At 40.3% G+C, this 15,199-nt stretch overlaps 1 protein-coding gene across 1 annotated transcript; it reads right to left on the bottom strand.

Annotated features, from left to right (window-relative positions):
- Positions 1 to 4,782: 4,782 nt before the first annotated feature.
- paip2 (poly(A) binding protein interacting protein 2) lies at positions 4,783 to 8,986 on the bottom strand. The gene is made up of 4 exons (XM_022768591.1): positions 8,827 to 8,986; positions 8,356 to 8,564; positions 6,132 to 6,317; positions 4,783 to 5,074 (listed from the first exon to the last, which is right to left on the bottom strand). Exons 2-4 carry the CDS (start codon positions 8,497 to 8,499, stop codon positions 5,009 to 5,011), a joined length of 396 nt encoding a protein of 131 aa, XP_022624312.1. The 5' UTR covers positions 8,500 to 8,564; positions 8,827 to 8,986; the 3' UTR covers positions 4,783 to 5,008.
- Positions 8,987 to 15,199: the final 6,213 nt, after the last annotated feature.

The raw sequence follows: 15,199 nt of genomic DNA on the forward strand, positions 1-15,199 counted from the left end.
TAAGGCACAAAAACCTCATAGTATAGTAAGGCACAAAAACATCATAAAACATCATAGTATAGTAATGTATAAAAACATCATAGTATAGGAAGGTATAAAAACGTCATAGTATACTAAGGTATAAAAACGTCATAAAAATATCATAGTATAGCACGGCATAAAAATATCAAAAACATTGTAGTATATTAAGGCACAAAAACCTCATAGTATAGTAAGGCACAAAAGTCTCATAAAAACATCATAGTATAGTAAGGCACAAAAACCTCATAAAAACATCATAGTATAGTAATGTATAAAAACATCATAGTATCGTAAGGTATAAAATATCATAAAAACATCATAGTATAGTACGGTATAAAAACGTAATAAAAACGTCATAGTATCGTAAGGTATAAAATATCATAAAAACATCATAGTATCGTAAGGTATAAAATATCATAAAAACATCATAGTATCGTAAGGTATAAAATATCATAAAAACATCATAGTATCGTAAGGTATAAAATATCATAAAAACATCATAGTATCGTAAGGTATAAAATATCATAAAAACATCATAGTATCGTAAGGTATAAAATATCATAAAAACATCATAGTATCGTAAGGTATAAAATATCATAAAAACATCATAGTATAGGAAGTTATAAAAACGTCATAAAAATATCATAGTATAGCACGGCATAAAAATATAAAAACATTATAGTACATAAAGGCACAAAAACCTCATAGTATAGTAAGGCATAAAAACCTAATAAAAACATCATAGTATAGTAAGGTATAAAAACGTAATAAAAACGTCATAGTATAGTAAGGTATAAAAACATCATAAAAACATTGTAGTATAGCAAAGACATAAAAATGTCTTAAAAACATCATAAAAACATCATAGTGTAGTAAGGTATAAAAACGTCATAGTATCCTAAGGTATAAAAATGTCAAAAAAATATCATAGTATAGTACGGCATAAAAATATCATAAAAACATTATAGTATATTAAGGCACAAAAACCTCATAGTATAGTAAGGCACAAAAATCTCATAAAAACATCATAGTATAGTAAGGCACAAAAACATCATAAAAACGACATATTATAGTAAGGCATAAAACATTATAAAAACATCATAGTATAGTAAGGTATAAAAACATCATAGTATAGTAAGGCATAAAAACATCATAGTATTGTAAGGTATCAAAACATCATAAAAACATCATAGTATAGTAAGTATAAAAACATCATAAAAACATCATAGTATAGTAAGTATAAAAACATCATAAAAACATCATAGTATAGTAAGGCACAAAAACCTCATAAAAACATCATAGTATAGTAAGTTATAAAAACATCATAGTATAGTAAGGCATAAAAACATCATAGTATAGTAAGGTAACAAAACATCATAAAAACATCATAGTATAGGAAGGTATAAAAACGTCATAGTATACTAAGGTATAAAAACGTCATAAAAATATCATAGTATAGCACGGCATAAAAATATCATAAAAACATTGTAGTATATTAAGGCACAAAAACCTCATAGTATAGTAAGGCACAAAAATCTCATAAAAACATCATAGTATAGTAAGGCATAAAACATTATAAAAACATCATAGTATTGTAAGGTATAAAAACATAATAAAAACATCATAGTACAGTAATGCACAAAAACATCATAGTATAGTAAGGTATCAAAACATCATAAAAACATAGTATAGTAAGTATAAAAATATCATAAAAACATCATAGAATAGTAAGTATAAAAACGTCATAAAAACATCATAGTATAGTAAGGTATAAAAACATCACAAAAACGTCATAGTATAGTAAGGCATAAAAACATCACAAAAACATCATAGTATTGTAAGGCATAAAAACATCATAGTATACTTAGGTATAAAAACATCATAAAAACATCCTAGTACAGTAAGGTATTAAAACATCATAGTATACTAAGGTATAAAAAGGTCATAAAAACGTCATAGAATATTAAGACATAAAACATCTTGGTATAGTGAGGCATAAAACATCATGAAAATATTATCATACAGTAATGCACAAAAACCTCATAAAAACATCATAGTATACTAAGGTACAAAACCGTCATAAGAACATCATAGCATAGTAAGGTATAAAAACATCATAGTATAGTAAGGCATAAAAACATCATAGTATACTAAGGTATAAAAATGAAATAAAAACATCATGGTATAGTAAGGTATAAAAACATCATAAAAACATCATAGTATAGTAAGGTACATAAACTTCATATTATTGTGACATATATACATCCTCTGGATACATGAAGATACAAACTTATAACATTACATGAAATACTCTTTGTAAAATGCAACTTTATTAAAACAACATACTCATAAACATTCTTTATGTTTACATATGATTTTTTTTTTTCTTATTAAATTTTAACATACATGTCTATGTATAATTACATATATTGGGATGGATATATATTTACAAACGATATATCAATAATATAAACCTATAATGTAAACAGACATACTAATATATACTAACATTTTTATTAGCTATGCATATATATCAATATATGATATTGTTCCAATTTATAACAGGTTTCACATATATAAGCTATGCTGTATACACATATATGATTTTACTTCATATGTACATATATTCACATATGGAAATTCAACACATGTATATACATTTGCGTAAAGTCAACATTTTAAGTCAGTCAGTCTGTTTGTTTGTTTGTTTGTTTTTTTTGTTTTTGGGTGGGGGGGGTTGCATCTCTCCCAGTGTTGAGACCAAACCTACTCCGCTGCCTGACAGTACAGTCCTGCTCGGACCCAGAGACCTCCTCTAGACCAGGACCTCGGTGAGTCCTGCTCAGACTCTGCTGCCCCCTGCTGGTCCAACTGCTTCAACAGAACTGTTCAAAAATACAAACCAAACATGAGGCTTTGAGCTCATACTGAGGAGGACATCTGTATTTAACAGCCTACAGATGTGGACTATTACATCATCACCTCCTCCTCCTCCTCCTCTTCTTCCTGTAGCTGCTCAGTGGTGGAGGAAGAGTCCAGGTCCTTCACTGAAGTAAAACCACTAACACTGAAATAAAGTCCCTGTGACTGTTTCACTGTTTCAGCTCTGCAGCTACTTTTAACCATCTGGCTACAAATAATGATTTTCATTATTAATTGATTTGCTGATTATTTCCTTGATGAATTGACTCGATTTGTAATAATATTTGGTTCATAAAAACTTAGAACATAGTGAGAAATACCGTGAGTCACACTGAAACCGTCATTGTGTTTTTTCCAAATGATTCAAATTAAATCAAAAATTATTAAAATAATGAAAAGAAAAAAAGAGTGGATCCTGACAAATGTTTTATGAATTAATTAGTTTGAAAAATTGAAAAAATAGTTTCCAATGAATTTTTTGTCATTTGATTAATGGTTTGATCGATCAGTTCAGCTCTGCTTGTACTTTGTTAAATTTATAACAAAGCATCATCTGTAATTTGTAAAGTGAATAAAGTTATTCCCTCTGACATGTGATGGAGTATTAGTTTAAAGTAGCAGGAAGTAAAAGTACTCAAGTAAAGTACAAGTACCTCTGACATCACAGATGAAGCAACAACAACCAATCACAGCTTCATGTGTCGTGCAGGTGTGACAGTGGATGTTTCAACATTAACCTGCAGCACTTCCTGTTCCTGTGGAGGTGTAACACTCACTGAAGTGTGTGAACTAACACAATCCAGAGAGCAACAACCTGAGTCAACGTCGCCCTCTGCTGGACAACACCAGGACTGACAGGTCCTCCGTTCAGTGTTCAGATCCAGGTCTTCATGAGTCCTCAGGGTGAGCAGAGGTTTCCCGACGTCAGTCTGGACGATTGTTATTATTATAACGTGAAGTCTGACGTGTCGTTGTGTCTCGGTCAAAAAAAAACAAACAAAAAAAACGAGAGAATGCGGATGGATTTTTAAAATGTGGTTCAGCAGGTTGAGGGAAACAGCTGCTCGTGGACCAGGTCCACATGAACACGACTCAGTCAAACGTTTTTCTCCATAAACATTTATTCTCAAGTAGTTTAAGAAAAAATAGATTTTTTTTTTTACAACGTTTTTCTTTATACGACTTTTTATACAGTACTTTCTGTGCATTTAGAAAAAACAACACAAACATCAGTTAATGAGGCAGCAGATAGCCGGCTGCTCTGAGGGTCAGCAGGACCAGCAGGAACCAGCAGGAACCAGCAGGGACCAGCAGGAACCAGCAGGGACCAGCAGAACCAGCAGGAATCAGCAGGGACCAGCAGGAACCAGCAGGGACCAGCAGAACCAGCAGGAACCAGCAGGGACCAGCAGGAACCAGCAGGGACCAGCAGAACCAGCAGGAACCAGCAGGGACCAGCAGGAACCAGCAGTGACGCAGAACCAGCAGGGACCAGCAGGGACCAGCAGGAACCAGCAGGGACAGAAAAAACACAAAGGATGCAGGAAAGACCAAGAAAAGCAGAGAAACTAAAAACCAAAGAGAATCAGATTTAAACTAACACATTAAAACCAGAGCACGAGCGGAGAAGTGCTTTCTAACTGGAGCAGATGCTGAGAGCGTCTGAAATAAAAACAGTTTGTGTTTCATCAAAGTGCAAAATAAAAGAATGTGAGAGTGAGACATCAGCTGATTCTAACACAACCCGGTTTGTTCTGAATCAACACAAACAACAACAACAACAACAACAACAACACTCCTCTCAGCTGACCTACATTCACGCACGCACGCACGCACGCACGCACAGCACACACACACACACACACACACACACACACACACACACACACACACAGGTGGAGGATTGCAGTAACTAACAGTAACTGGACTCTGAACTTGAAAACATGCGAGGCGAGCGCAGAACTTTGGCAACACGTCAGGCTGAAGGTTGAGTGGCGACTGAAAAATACGGCAGACATCTTGTTGGCGATGTCACAGTGCGAGTGGGGGGCGGGGCCCAGCGGGGTCACATGATGTGTTTCTGGATGCCCGGGGTGAATTCCTTGGCGTTGGGGTTGAGACTGCTGTTCATCTGGAGAGAAGAAGAAGAAGAGAATAATGAAAGAGTGACATCTTCTGTCATCTGACTCGAGCCTCTGCTCACAGCTGGCCACATCTGCTCACCTTGTGTGACTCATACCTGTCTCCACTTCCCTCTGACCACCTGCAGTCTTGCTTGTGTTTTATTTTGAAAATTCTGGGGTTGTGTTTTATTTTGAAAACTCTGGGGTTGTGTTATAGTCTGGACAGAAAGTGAGACCTCTGTAAACGATGAGGTCACAGCCACGGTCTCTCCTGATTGGCTGTCATCAGCCTGGACTACCAGTGGTGAATACAACATGATGATGAATGACAGAGTTACTGACCTTGTTGTCTTTGCTAGCAGCTGTTGTTCACTTACAGTCTCTGTTTTAATGCTACAACTGTCTCTGCTGTTCCTCCTTCAGAGGCTTTACTGCAGAGGAGACAATCTACTTCCTGTTTACACCGGCTCGCACATGCTCAGTGCAGTGACTGCTCAGGTATGTGTGTGTCTTCAGGTGTGTTAGTCTGAACAGAGATCATTTTCATTTTAAAATGAGGACGTGGTCATGTGGGCGTAGCCTCAGCAGCTGGACTGACACCACCGACACTCCTCTCCTGTAACTCAGCAGCCATGTTTAAAAGCCCAGTAACAAATTATTATTATTATTATTTATTTATTTTTTTTACATCTGCTGGTTTTACTTTTACTGTGTCATCACTGCACATTTCTTCATTGTGTTCAGTTTGATGCTGCTCCAGAACCAGACCTGGTTCTCTCTCCTCCCACCAACAAAACACCAAACAAACACATTGTGAAGGTCATGAAAACAAACCCTCAGAATGGACCTGACGTGTTGTGACGCTGTGTGCTACAAACAGTCAGGAACAAAAGTTCATGTCCAGCTCTGGATCCATCATGGTTTCAGCCCAGTTTAGAAGCCACGCCCACTTCTGTGTGACAAAAACCTCAACAGAATGACCGCAGCCAATCCCTATCCCCGATCCATACTGAAGAGGGCGTGGCTTCATCTAAACTGAGTTGAAAAGAAGGTCAGTGAACTCACCACGACGTCGAGGTCTGCGTCCTCGTCCTCGTCCAGGACCAGCAGACTGATCTGCTCCTGCAGCTGACTGACGGTCTGAGGGGGGAGGTCTCTGGACGGGATGAACCACTCCCACTGCTCCTCCTCCTCCAGCATCTCCTGGAAACAACGCTCGATGAACTCCTCCTCCCACAGCTCCTCCTCCACCTACACACACACACACACACACACAGTATGTGGGTCACACCTGCAGGCGTCAGACTGGGACATTCATGTGTTCATCAGTGGAAACACGTGTTCTTCCTTTAAGCATCAATACGACTCCAACATGTTAAAGACTGTAAACCTGTAAATAACACATTCAGAACCAGCAGACTGAACTCAGGTCAGTGTCTGCAGAGGAGACAGCGGGTCAGGCTCCAGCAGGAACTCTGGCTCCAGATATTAAAACAAATAATCTGTTCCCACGGAGACACGTGTCACATGACGGGGATGCCGCTGCAGGAGACGTTCAAACACACAAACACTGGTGTGTTTTCAATAATTACACGTCATAATGAGATGAACACACTGACACACTCCACAGCCACAACAGCCTGAGAAACCTCTTCATCACTGACCCGACGGTCCACTTTTACTTTATGGTTTAATCAATTAATCCTTTGTGTTCGAACAATGTCCTCAACGTCCCAGAGACAAAAGTTTCATCACGTGACGTTCAAAGACACTCAGCTGATAATCTGAGGAAACACAGAAAAGAAACATGACTTCAATCAGCAGCTGAACATCTCAACTGTTGCTATTAATAATCAATTAATAACTTCTGCTCTAGTTAAAGCTGCTCAGAGGACAGACAGACAGACAGTAGGACAGACAGACTGTAGGACAGACAGACTGTAGGACAGACAGACAGACAGGCAGACAGTAGGACAGACAAGACAGACAGATGTAGGACAGACAGACTGTAGGACAGACAGACAGATGCAGGACAGACAGACAGATGCAGGACAGACAGACAGACAGTAGGACAGACAGACAGTAGGACAGACAGACAGACAGTAGGGCAGACAGACAGATGTAGGACAGACAGACAGTAGGGCAGACAGACAGACAGTAGGACAGACAGACAGATGTAGGACAGACAGACAGTAGGGCAGACAGACAGACAGTAGGACAGACAGACAGATGTAGGACAGACAGACAGTAGGACAGTGTCCCCCTCTGTCCTACTGTCTGACACTCACTCATATCAGCCCTCTGGCTGCTGCGTGTGGTTCTGTTTTTCACACGGCTGTGGAGGAATCATGTTTGAATAAGCAGGTTAATTATGTCTCATGCAAACACCATAACACGGTCCACACTGCAGATACAGGTAGTGACAGAGCAGGTGTGTCCTCTGCTCCAGCCTGTGATGATAAACAACGACCTACACCCTGGAAGTAAAGGAACAGAACCGATGTCTACACTGGGTGTACCGCTACAGATGTTTGCTCCTGGAACAACAGCTGTCAAGAACTGTGCACACGGTGACTTTATATAAATAATATAAAGAACAAAGAGCAGGTCAGTTTCAGCTGAGCGTGTCCTCGCTCTGCGTCTCATTATAGAAAAGCAGCCGTAAACATGTGACCTGCCTCAGTGCGAGGAGCCGGGCCTGAGCTGTGACCTGTCAATCTATAACGAAGGAGAACGTCGTCAAAAATAGAAGCAAAATAACTCTGGATCTATAATCGTGTTCAGCACATACATAAGTTACAGTGTCGTGTTACCAGCAGCTGCTCGGACCGTCAGAGATGAGCTGTAGCCTGATCATGAGGGAATCACACAGATAGATTATTTATAAAGGTTATGATCTTTAACGTGTCGTAACAGATGCAGGTGAAGACGTGAGAGTCTCTTGTTCTTTATTCTAAATGGAGGTTTTGAGTGTGAGATAAATACTTCCTGAAACAACACCACCTCCACCCTGTTTGTTGTTGTTTAACACCTGAACCTGTCAGCAGGTGACACAATCAGGTCAGGAGGTCTTGGCCTGGATTTCAGCCTCTGACGTCACTTGGTTGTTTTTGTTGGTTGTAATTTCCCTTTAACCCGCAGGTGAAACACCAGACTCCATGTTAAAAAATAAGAGGTTTTTGTGTTTGTCGACACCGACTTCACGCTTGAAAGACACCAACACGGTTTTCGTGACGTGTCCTCCCTTTTTCACCTGTGCGTCAGGTGTGCCGTGGGCTCCGAGCCTCACCTGCCTGTTGAACTCCTCCTCGTTCTCCATCCACATGTACTCGGCGAACGGGTTGTCGTCGGAGCTGAACTGGCTGCTCAGGATCACCTCGTTGCTGATCGTCATGTTCGGGGCTGAGACGTTGCTGAGACTCGGGTCTTTCATTTCACTCCTCTCGCGCAGACAGACGGGGACAGTCGGCCTCGGTCGCTGCGGTCCGGTGTACGACCCTACAGGGCGGGAGAAAGGAGTCATTTGACGGTTAAACACCGCGCGCTTCGTCCGTTAAGTCACCGTCCAGGCTGTGGCTGTGATGGCCGCTGTCTGACAGACAATAGCAGGCGGCTAACGACGGTCGCCGACTCTGCCATTTTCACAGTCCTCAGACCAGAAAACGCGAGTTACGTCGACAGAAAAACACGATAACAAACCTCCAGCGGCTTCACAACAACCTGAACAAGGTGAACGTTGTGTTTTAATGGCTGAAAATACCTGACAAGCGGATTTCCTCGACGACAGAAGAATCAAACGGCCAACTCCGAGTCCAACTCTTCTCTGAGCGTAATGGCCGCGCTGCCTCTGTTTGTTTACATCGCCAACGTCACTCTGTGCTCGCTGATGATTGGACAAACCCTTTGCTGCCTTCACGTACTACAGGACCCGTTAAAACAACGGGACCGGAGCGTCGGAAACTAGAATACCGTGACGGTTTAATGACAGTTCGCAAATAAATACATAAAGAAACAAAATGTATTTATTTAAATAGATAAAATCAATAATAAATTCATTTATTTATTCAATACATTTATTCATGAAATTATGTATTTATATAAATTATATAACAATAAGATGATAAATAAATGTATTTATTGAAACACAAAAGTACTACGTTACAAATAAAAGTAATTTAAAACTGTAACTGTTTATTTCTGTTTGCTGATTGTGTTCTTGTCTGATTATGAGTGTTTCTTGTTTGGTCTGATAATTCATGTTTTCTTGTTTCCAGGTCTCTCTACACTAGGTTACATGATTAAAAACACTGTATATAAAAGCAGGGGCGGAGCCAGACATTGTAAACATCCAGGGCTTAACACCAACTTCAGTCTATATTCAGGCGACATTTTTCCCCCATTCACAGCAGCTACATGAACTATTTACTGTATCAAGACATTTGTGCTTCTTTGGTGAAAACATGAGAGTTGACCAGGAAAAAGAATCATCCAGAGTCTGCATCATGTTTTGAATCTACTTGTTCTCTGTCTCCATCATTCTGAAACCACAACACAACAAATGTTCATAAAAAGAGGCAAAAATTGTCTGATGTTACTATTTTGAATTTACATGACATCGGTGGGGAATGAATTTGGCACAAACAGCATCACTAATCTTGAAATGTACTAATCTCTGTTACACTGTGCTGCAGTAGAGTTCACAGATTTAATGTTTAGATGACAAATCTACATTTAAATCCAGACCATAATAGTATGTGCTGCTCTAACTGAGCAGACATAGATCCACAACAAGGCCAAGTAAATGTCTTCAATGCTCTGAACTGAATATGAGGCCGACAGAGGAACATTGACTCTAATGATAACTCCTCCTTCATGAAGGTTCAATGTTCAGTTTGTGTTCACACTGTTTCACAGACGTGCTGACTCAACTCTGTGCAGCTTTGTATTATGATGTGTTTTTCTTGAGGGGAAGAGCAAGGAGCCTGACAGGACCACATACCTGGGCGATGGCTTCCACAAGTTCACCTGGAACTCCTGAACCACAGGTGAGTCTGTTTCTCTCTGCAGCTGTTTTCTTCACATTGGACCGGACGGGGTTAAAGTTACCCTTTAACAGACATCATGCTGTTGTGGCAGAGGTCTGCTGTAACAAGTGCTAATGTTAGCTAATCATGCAGTGTTGCTACCTTGGTAACAGAAACACAGGTGATTTCCCTCAAGGTAATTAGCATTGTACCTGACAAGGAAACCAGATACAACAGTGAACACCTGGGTCCAAAACAAGCATCAAGCTCCAGAAACATGAAGCATCAACATGAAGAACCAGAAGCTGCAGTTCCTCTAACGACCACTAGAGTCTGGCTCCAACAGTGAGTCAGTCCCCATAGACTCCCATGTTAAAATGTCCAACTTTACAGCAGAAATAAACATGTTTGCAGCCTGGTACAAAAACTGTTTTGGTCTCTAGAGCTGATTTCCTCCTTCATGACACCTGTTTATATAACTCACCTGTTTACATTTTATTAAGGACTAAAGTTATGGAGAATAAACTGGCATAAACTGAAGTCTTGGCTCCACCTCTTTGACCATTTTAGGAAATTTCAGAGTTGGAGGCGGACTATGACGCCAAGATGGCCACAGTGCAGCAGTTCACTCGGCTTCAGAAACCTGTTGGTGACGTCACAGAGTCCATCTTTATTTATTTTTTTTATTTTATTTATTCAAACAAATAAAACTTTATAAACATGTAAACAGTTTTCTCTTTTGGAGAGAATGAGCAGGTGAGGTAAGAAACACATCGAGGGCTTTTGTTAAACCTCAACGTAAAATAAAAAATACTTCTTACAAAACAAGAAAGGAAAGAAGAAAACAGCTTCAACAACAGAATATACAGTGGAAGTGACACAGATATTTAAATGAATCCATCAACCAGAGACACAACAAATTAAAAAAACATTAAAACTGCAAAACACTATTAATTTACCCTGATTCCCACCTGAGAGCTTATTAATGCTTCTTTTAATTTTCTTTAATCAGGTAGTGGAAGGTTGAAGGTGTCCACCAGGTGTAAGTTGGTGTTCCACAGTTGTATAAGACCTGTATATTTAACTGAAATACTGCCCCCTGCTGCTCTCGGATGTGATAGAAAAGGAGATGCAGATAATTTGATTGTCTCGTTGAGTGAGAATGTTTGAAGGAAACAGAGAAATATTTGTTCTACTTTCTGGTAGATTTTTTGTTCAGTAATCTCAGAACCTCCAGATTTCATTTTCTCTGGGCTCGCTCCTCTGTGAATGATTTCTAGTTTTCAAACCAACACTTTAAATCTTTGGATTTTGTCTCCAAGCTGAGTCTTGATTTTAGGCATGTGTTGAGTGTTTGCTCATAGTTACGTATGACCAGTGCCAAACATGGGCAGAGAGACCACAGAGGTTGCGTTTGTATGACCATGTTAAACAGTGAACGTGTCGATGTTATGGTTGCTGTCACTATGAAAATCTATTGAAGTGATCCATGCAGACCATGTTGTGGCCTGATGTTCAGGATCTACATGGAAAACCTCTGGACACATCTGCAATCGTTAACGAGCACGACTGTCACAGAAAACAACAACAAACGGAAACCATGTGGAAACCATGTTGTTTAAATAAACATCAGCTGTGTGATCCTGTACAGACTGAACTACTGCGGCAGCAGTGAGACAGTTTCTCCAAACAGGAGGAGGTTCTGTCTACAACAGACACACAGAAACAGACTCATGATACCAGACTCCCAAACCCAAGGATACAGAGGTTTCAGTGAAGGTGGTGTTGAAGGTTGGAGGTGGATCATCACGTGAGTCAGAGAGGAACTCTGTAGAAGGACATGTCAGAGCCAGAGGGGACAGTCCACATTACACTAGATACTATGTCAGAGGAGGAAGAGGAGGGTAGTGAATGTTTTTTTCCTCATTGTGCCGGACATACGTAACCATCCACATCAGAGCAGAACAGACTCCAGGACTGATCGTTCAACATCCAAACCACAGTCTTACCGTTTCCTTCCTGTATTCCTCTGTAACTCCTGATATATCAACCATCCTCTCCACTCGACCTCCCCAGTAAGCAGGCGACCACGTCAGACCAGTATGTAACACAGCAGCTGAGGCACGGTCAAATCTTGTCTGGATGATCAGAATATGGACTGATCCTCCCTCCAACGCTGTCCACCTTCCTGTTGTTGTCAGACAGTTTGATCTCTCTGTTCACTGCTGTTTTGTGTCGATTGTGAGCTTCACAGGAATCTATGGAGAGAACAAGACACAGCTGCAGTTATTGATCATGTGATCAGTTATTGACAGTTTGATGATGGTTTGAATGTGCTGCTTTGTTTTGATGAATAAATGAAAAACACACTCACACTTCCTCAACCTGGAGTCAACCATGGGACTCCACAGGTCTCGCCCGAAAGAGGAGGGGGGTCAGACCAGCATGCAGAACATGGAATTACATGCTTCAACACACAGGTCACTCATTCTCTACCTTGTCCTGTCTCATAACGAGGCACTGCTTCTGTTCGTCTTCCTGTCCCTGGAGGAACCTGTTTTAACCTGAGCCCTTCCCTCAACTAAACTTAGAGCAAACAGATAGTCAGCTCCTGGCGTATTAGACTCCATACACAATACTATACAAACTCTTCTCTCTGTGTCGCCATTAATCCACGCCTGTCGACGACGTTTTTTCTCCACACAGACACTGATATTATTTGTGGAGACGTGTCACTATTAGGAACTGAAAGATTACTGGAGTTGCACGACGCCTGTCACTGAACTTTTACTGTCGGCTTGCAATAAAACCTAAAGGCCAATAAGAACTTCCTCAACCACCCTGTTCCAACAAGCAAACAAACAGAAAAGAGATGCTTGTCATGTTTCTCCTCCGACTCCCTCGTGTCTCTTCACACAACAAACATGGCCTGGTTGCGCTTATGACCACTTGTTAGGAAAACGCTCAACGAAAGCCTGTGACTGATGATCTTACGTTCAACCATGAGACGACTTAAAACGTGGTCAATTTGGAACTGAGCGACCTGGCTGAAAGCAAACCACAACAATCAATTCACATCCTGTTCTGAATTTGTTTCCTTTAAAAAAAACAAAAAGCAGGTAACAGTCTGAGCTGGATCAATAAGAGAGGTATAGGATCAGAATGGAGATAAAGTCCTAACAATACCCGTCCCCTATCCAGCTGCTTAATGTTCTGACTGGGAGGATGAGCACATCACAGTTCAAAACCTATCTAATTGCTACTATCACGGCCGACCTTGCTCGCCTGCTGATTAACCAGTGTTATTGAGTGCATTAATTGATTTATGTTGCACATGAAGATCAGTCACAAGCATGTGAAGGCATTACTTTCATGTAAGTGTCTGTTTCAAATTAGAAGGCGCAGCTTTTTCCAATCTCGTTGGTCCTTGTAGCTGATTATAAAAAACTCTCAATAAAGTCAATAAAGTCGCGTTGCTGCTGCCTGAGGATATTATACACTGAATAAGTAGTTGAGAAATATGTTTTCAGTCCTGACATCTGAATGTTCATTGATCATCCAGTCCTTTAGATGTTCTTAAGAAATTTGTTGTCGAATTAATCGATTATTAGCGATAAAATAGTTGATAATTTAATCGTTAGAAAAATAATGTTAGTGGCCACTCTACTTCAAGTGTTTAATGAAGGGTTAGTAGACTTCACTATCAGGACTGCTGTATTAGACTGCATTTAGTTTTAACTGCGGGGTTGTACTGAAATAAAGCAACTGACCACAACACCACCACACACACACCACACTCCCTACACCTATCACGTATATAAGTGAACAGGATCAAATCCTAATGAAGATAAATCTCCTGAATGCCACAGATTCCTCTAAAATCACTTCCAGTTTATTTCTGGTCCTTATTAATATTTCATACATTAGTAAATACAAACATAGAAATAAAGTAGAAACAATTACTGGCTGAAAAGCTCCAGCTTATTACGATGCTCTCCCTCGATCACATTGACGTTACATGACGATCAGCCAAACCCCTCTCAACTGCTTAGTCAATTTCATAGAGACAATAAATAACATGACTAAGTATGGTAGTTACTGCATGTGGCTCAGTGTCTGTGGCTGCAGGCCTCTCCATACCTGAGAGTCTCCAGTCTCCAGTGTGGATCCTCCAGTCCAGCAGACAGCAGCTTCACTCCTGAGTCTCCTGGATGATTGTAGCTCAGGTCCAGCTCTCTCAGGTGGGAGGGGTTGGATGTCAGAGCTGAGGCCAGAGAAGCACAGCCTTCCTCTGTGACCAGACATCCTGACAGACTGAAGACACACAAAACAACACACGTTACACAATCTGAGGGTGGACTGGACAAGTTACTGCATCACTGGGATCCAGTACATTACCATCACCACCATTCTTTCTAACTGGAATTTCATCCATGTGACCAGTAATACTGTATAAACCAACAATCAGACAACACTGGCAGCACGCTACGTTCTCTTATCAGTTCCACTCAGTTTCAGTTTTTGGTTAAAACAAACTTAAATACACAAAGAGAGAAATTCAGCCACAAATCAAACTTGTTCACACTCTCTCATTAATCACCCAGTGTTGTTAAGCTTAGAGAAAACTTTTTCAAACCAAGGATCACTTAACCACTAAAATAAAAGTCATGCACTACTGATATCCTAACGACAGAGACATTTCTACTCTCATAGGGTAACGGCAGTAGGTGAATGAAATGCAGTAAGAAATGCGGCCTGCAGGAAGCTGAACTGGAGTCCCAGTGTATATGCACCCTAACCAGTCAGCCATCGGGTTGCTCCATGTTATAACGCAGTTTTACTTATCTGCAAACGCTGTGTCTCACACACTCCACGGCAACAAGTGGTGCTGTTTATGTAGCATCAAATTTATCATATACGTATGAACACTGGCCGGATGTCATCAAACGCACCCACGAGTCTCAGTCGTGATGACTACATCACTAGTAAAACCTAACACTTGTCTGTTGTGTCGGAGGTTTCATTTGATTCTCTTTGAACTGACCTGGTCTTAATCCACATCTACAGGATCATGTCTGTTGTCAGTGTTTGATAATTGACAGGCTGATA

The sequence above is a fragment of the Seriola dumerili genome, unplaced genomic scaffold (genome assembly GCF_002260705.1).
Source record: "Seriola dumerili isolate Sdu_G_001 unplaced genomic scaffold, Sdu_1.0 BDQW01001722.1, whole genome shotgun sequence".
NCBI lineage: Eukaryota > Metazoa > Chordata > Actinopteri > Carangiformes > Carangidae > Seriola > Seriola dumerili.

Coding starts and splice junctions, on each gene's coding strand:
- paip2 (XM_022768591.1), bottom strand. CDS start 8,499: ATGAAAGACCCGAGTCTCAGCAACGTCTCAGCCCCGAACATGACGATC. Junction 6,318..8,355: donor AGGAGGAGTTCAACAGGCAG/GTGAGGCTCGGA, acceptor GTGTGTGTGTAG/GTGGAGGAGGAGCTGTGGGA. Junction 5,075..6,131: donor ACGCAGACCTCGACGTCGTG/GTGAGTTCACTG, acceptor TCTTCTCTCCAG/ATGAACAGCAGTCTCAACCC.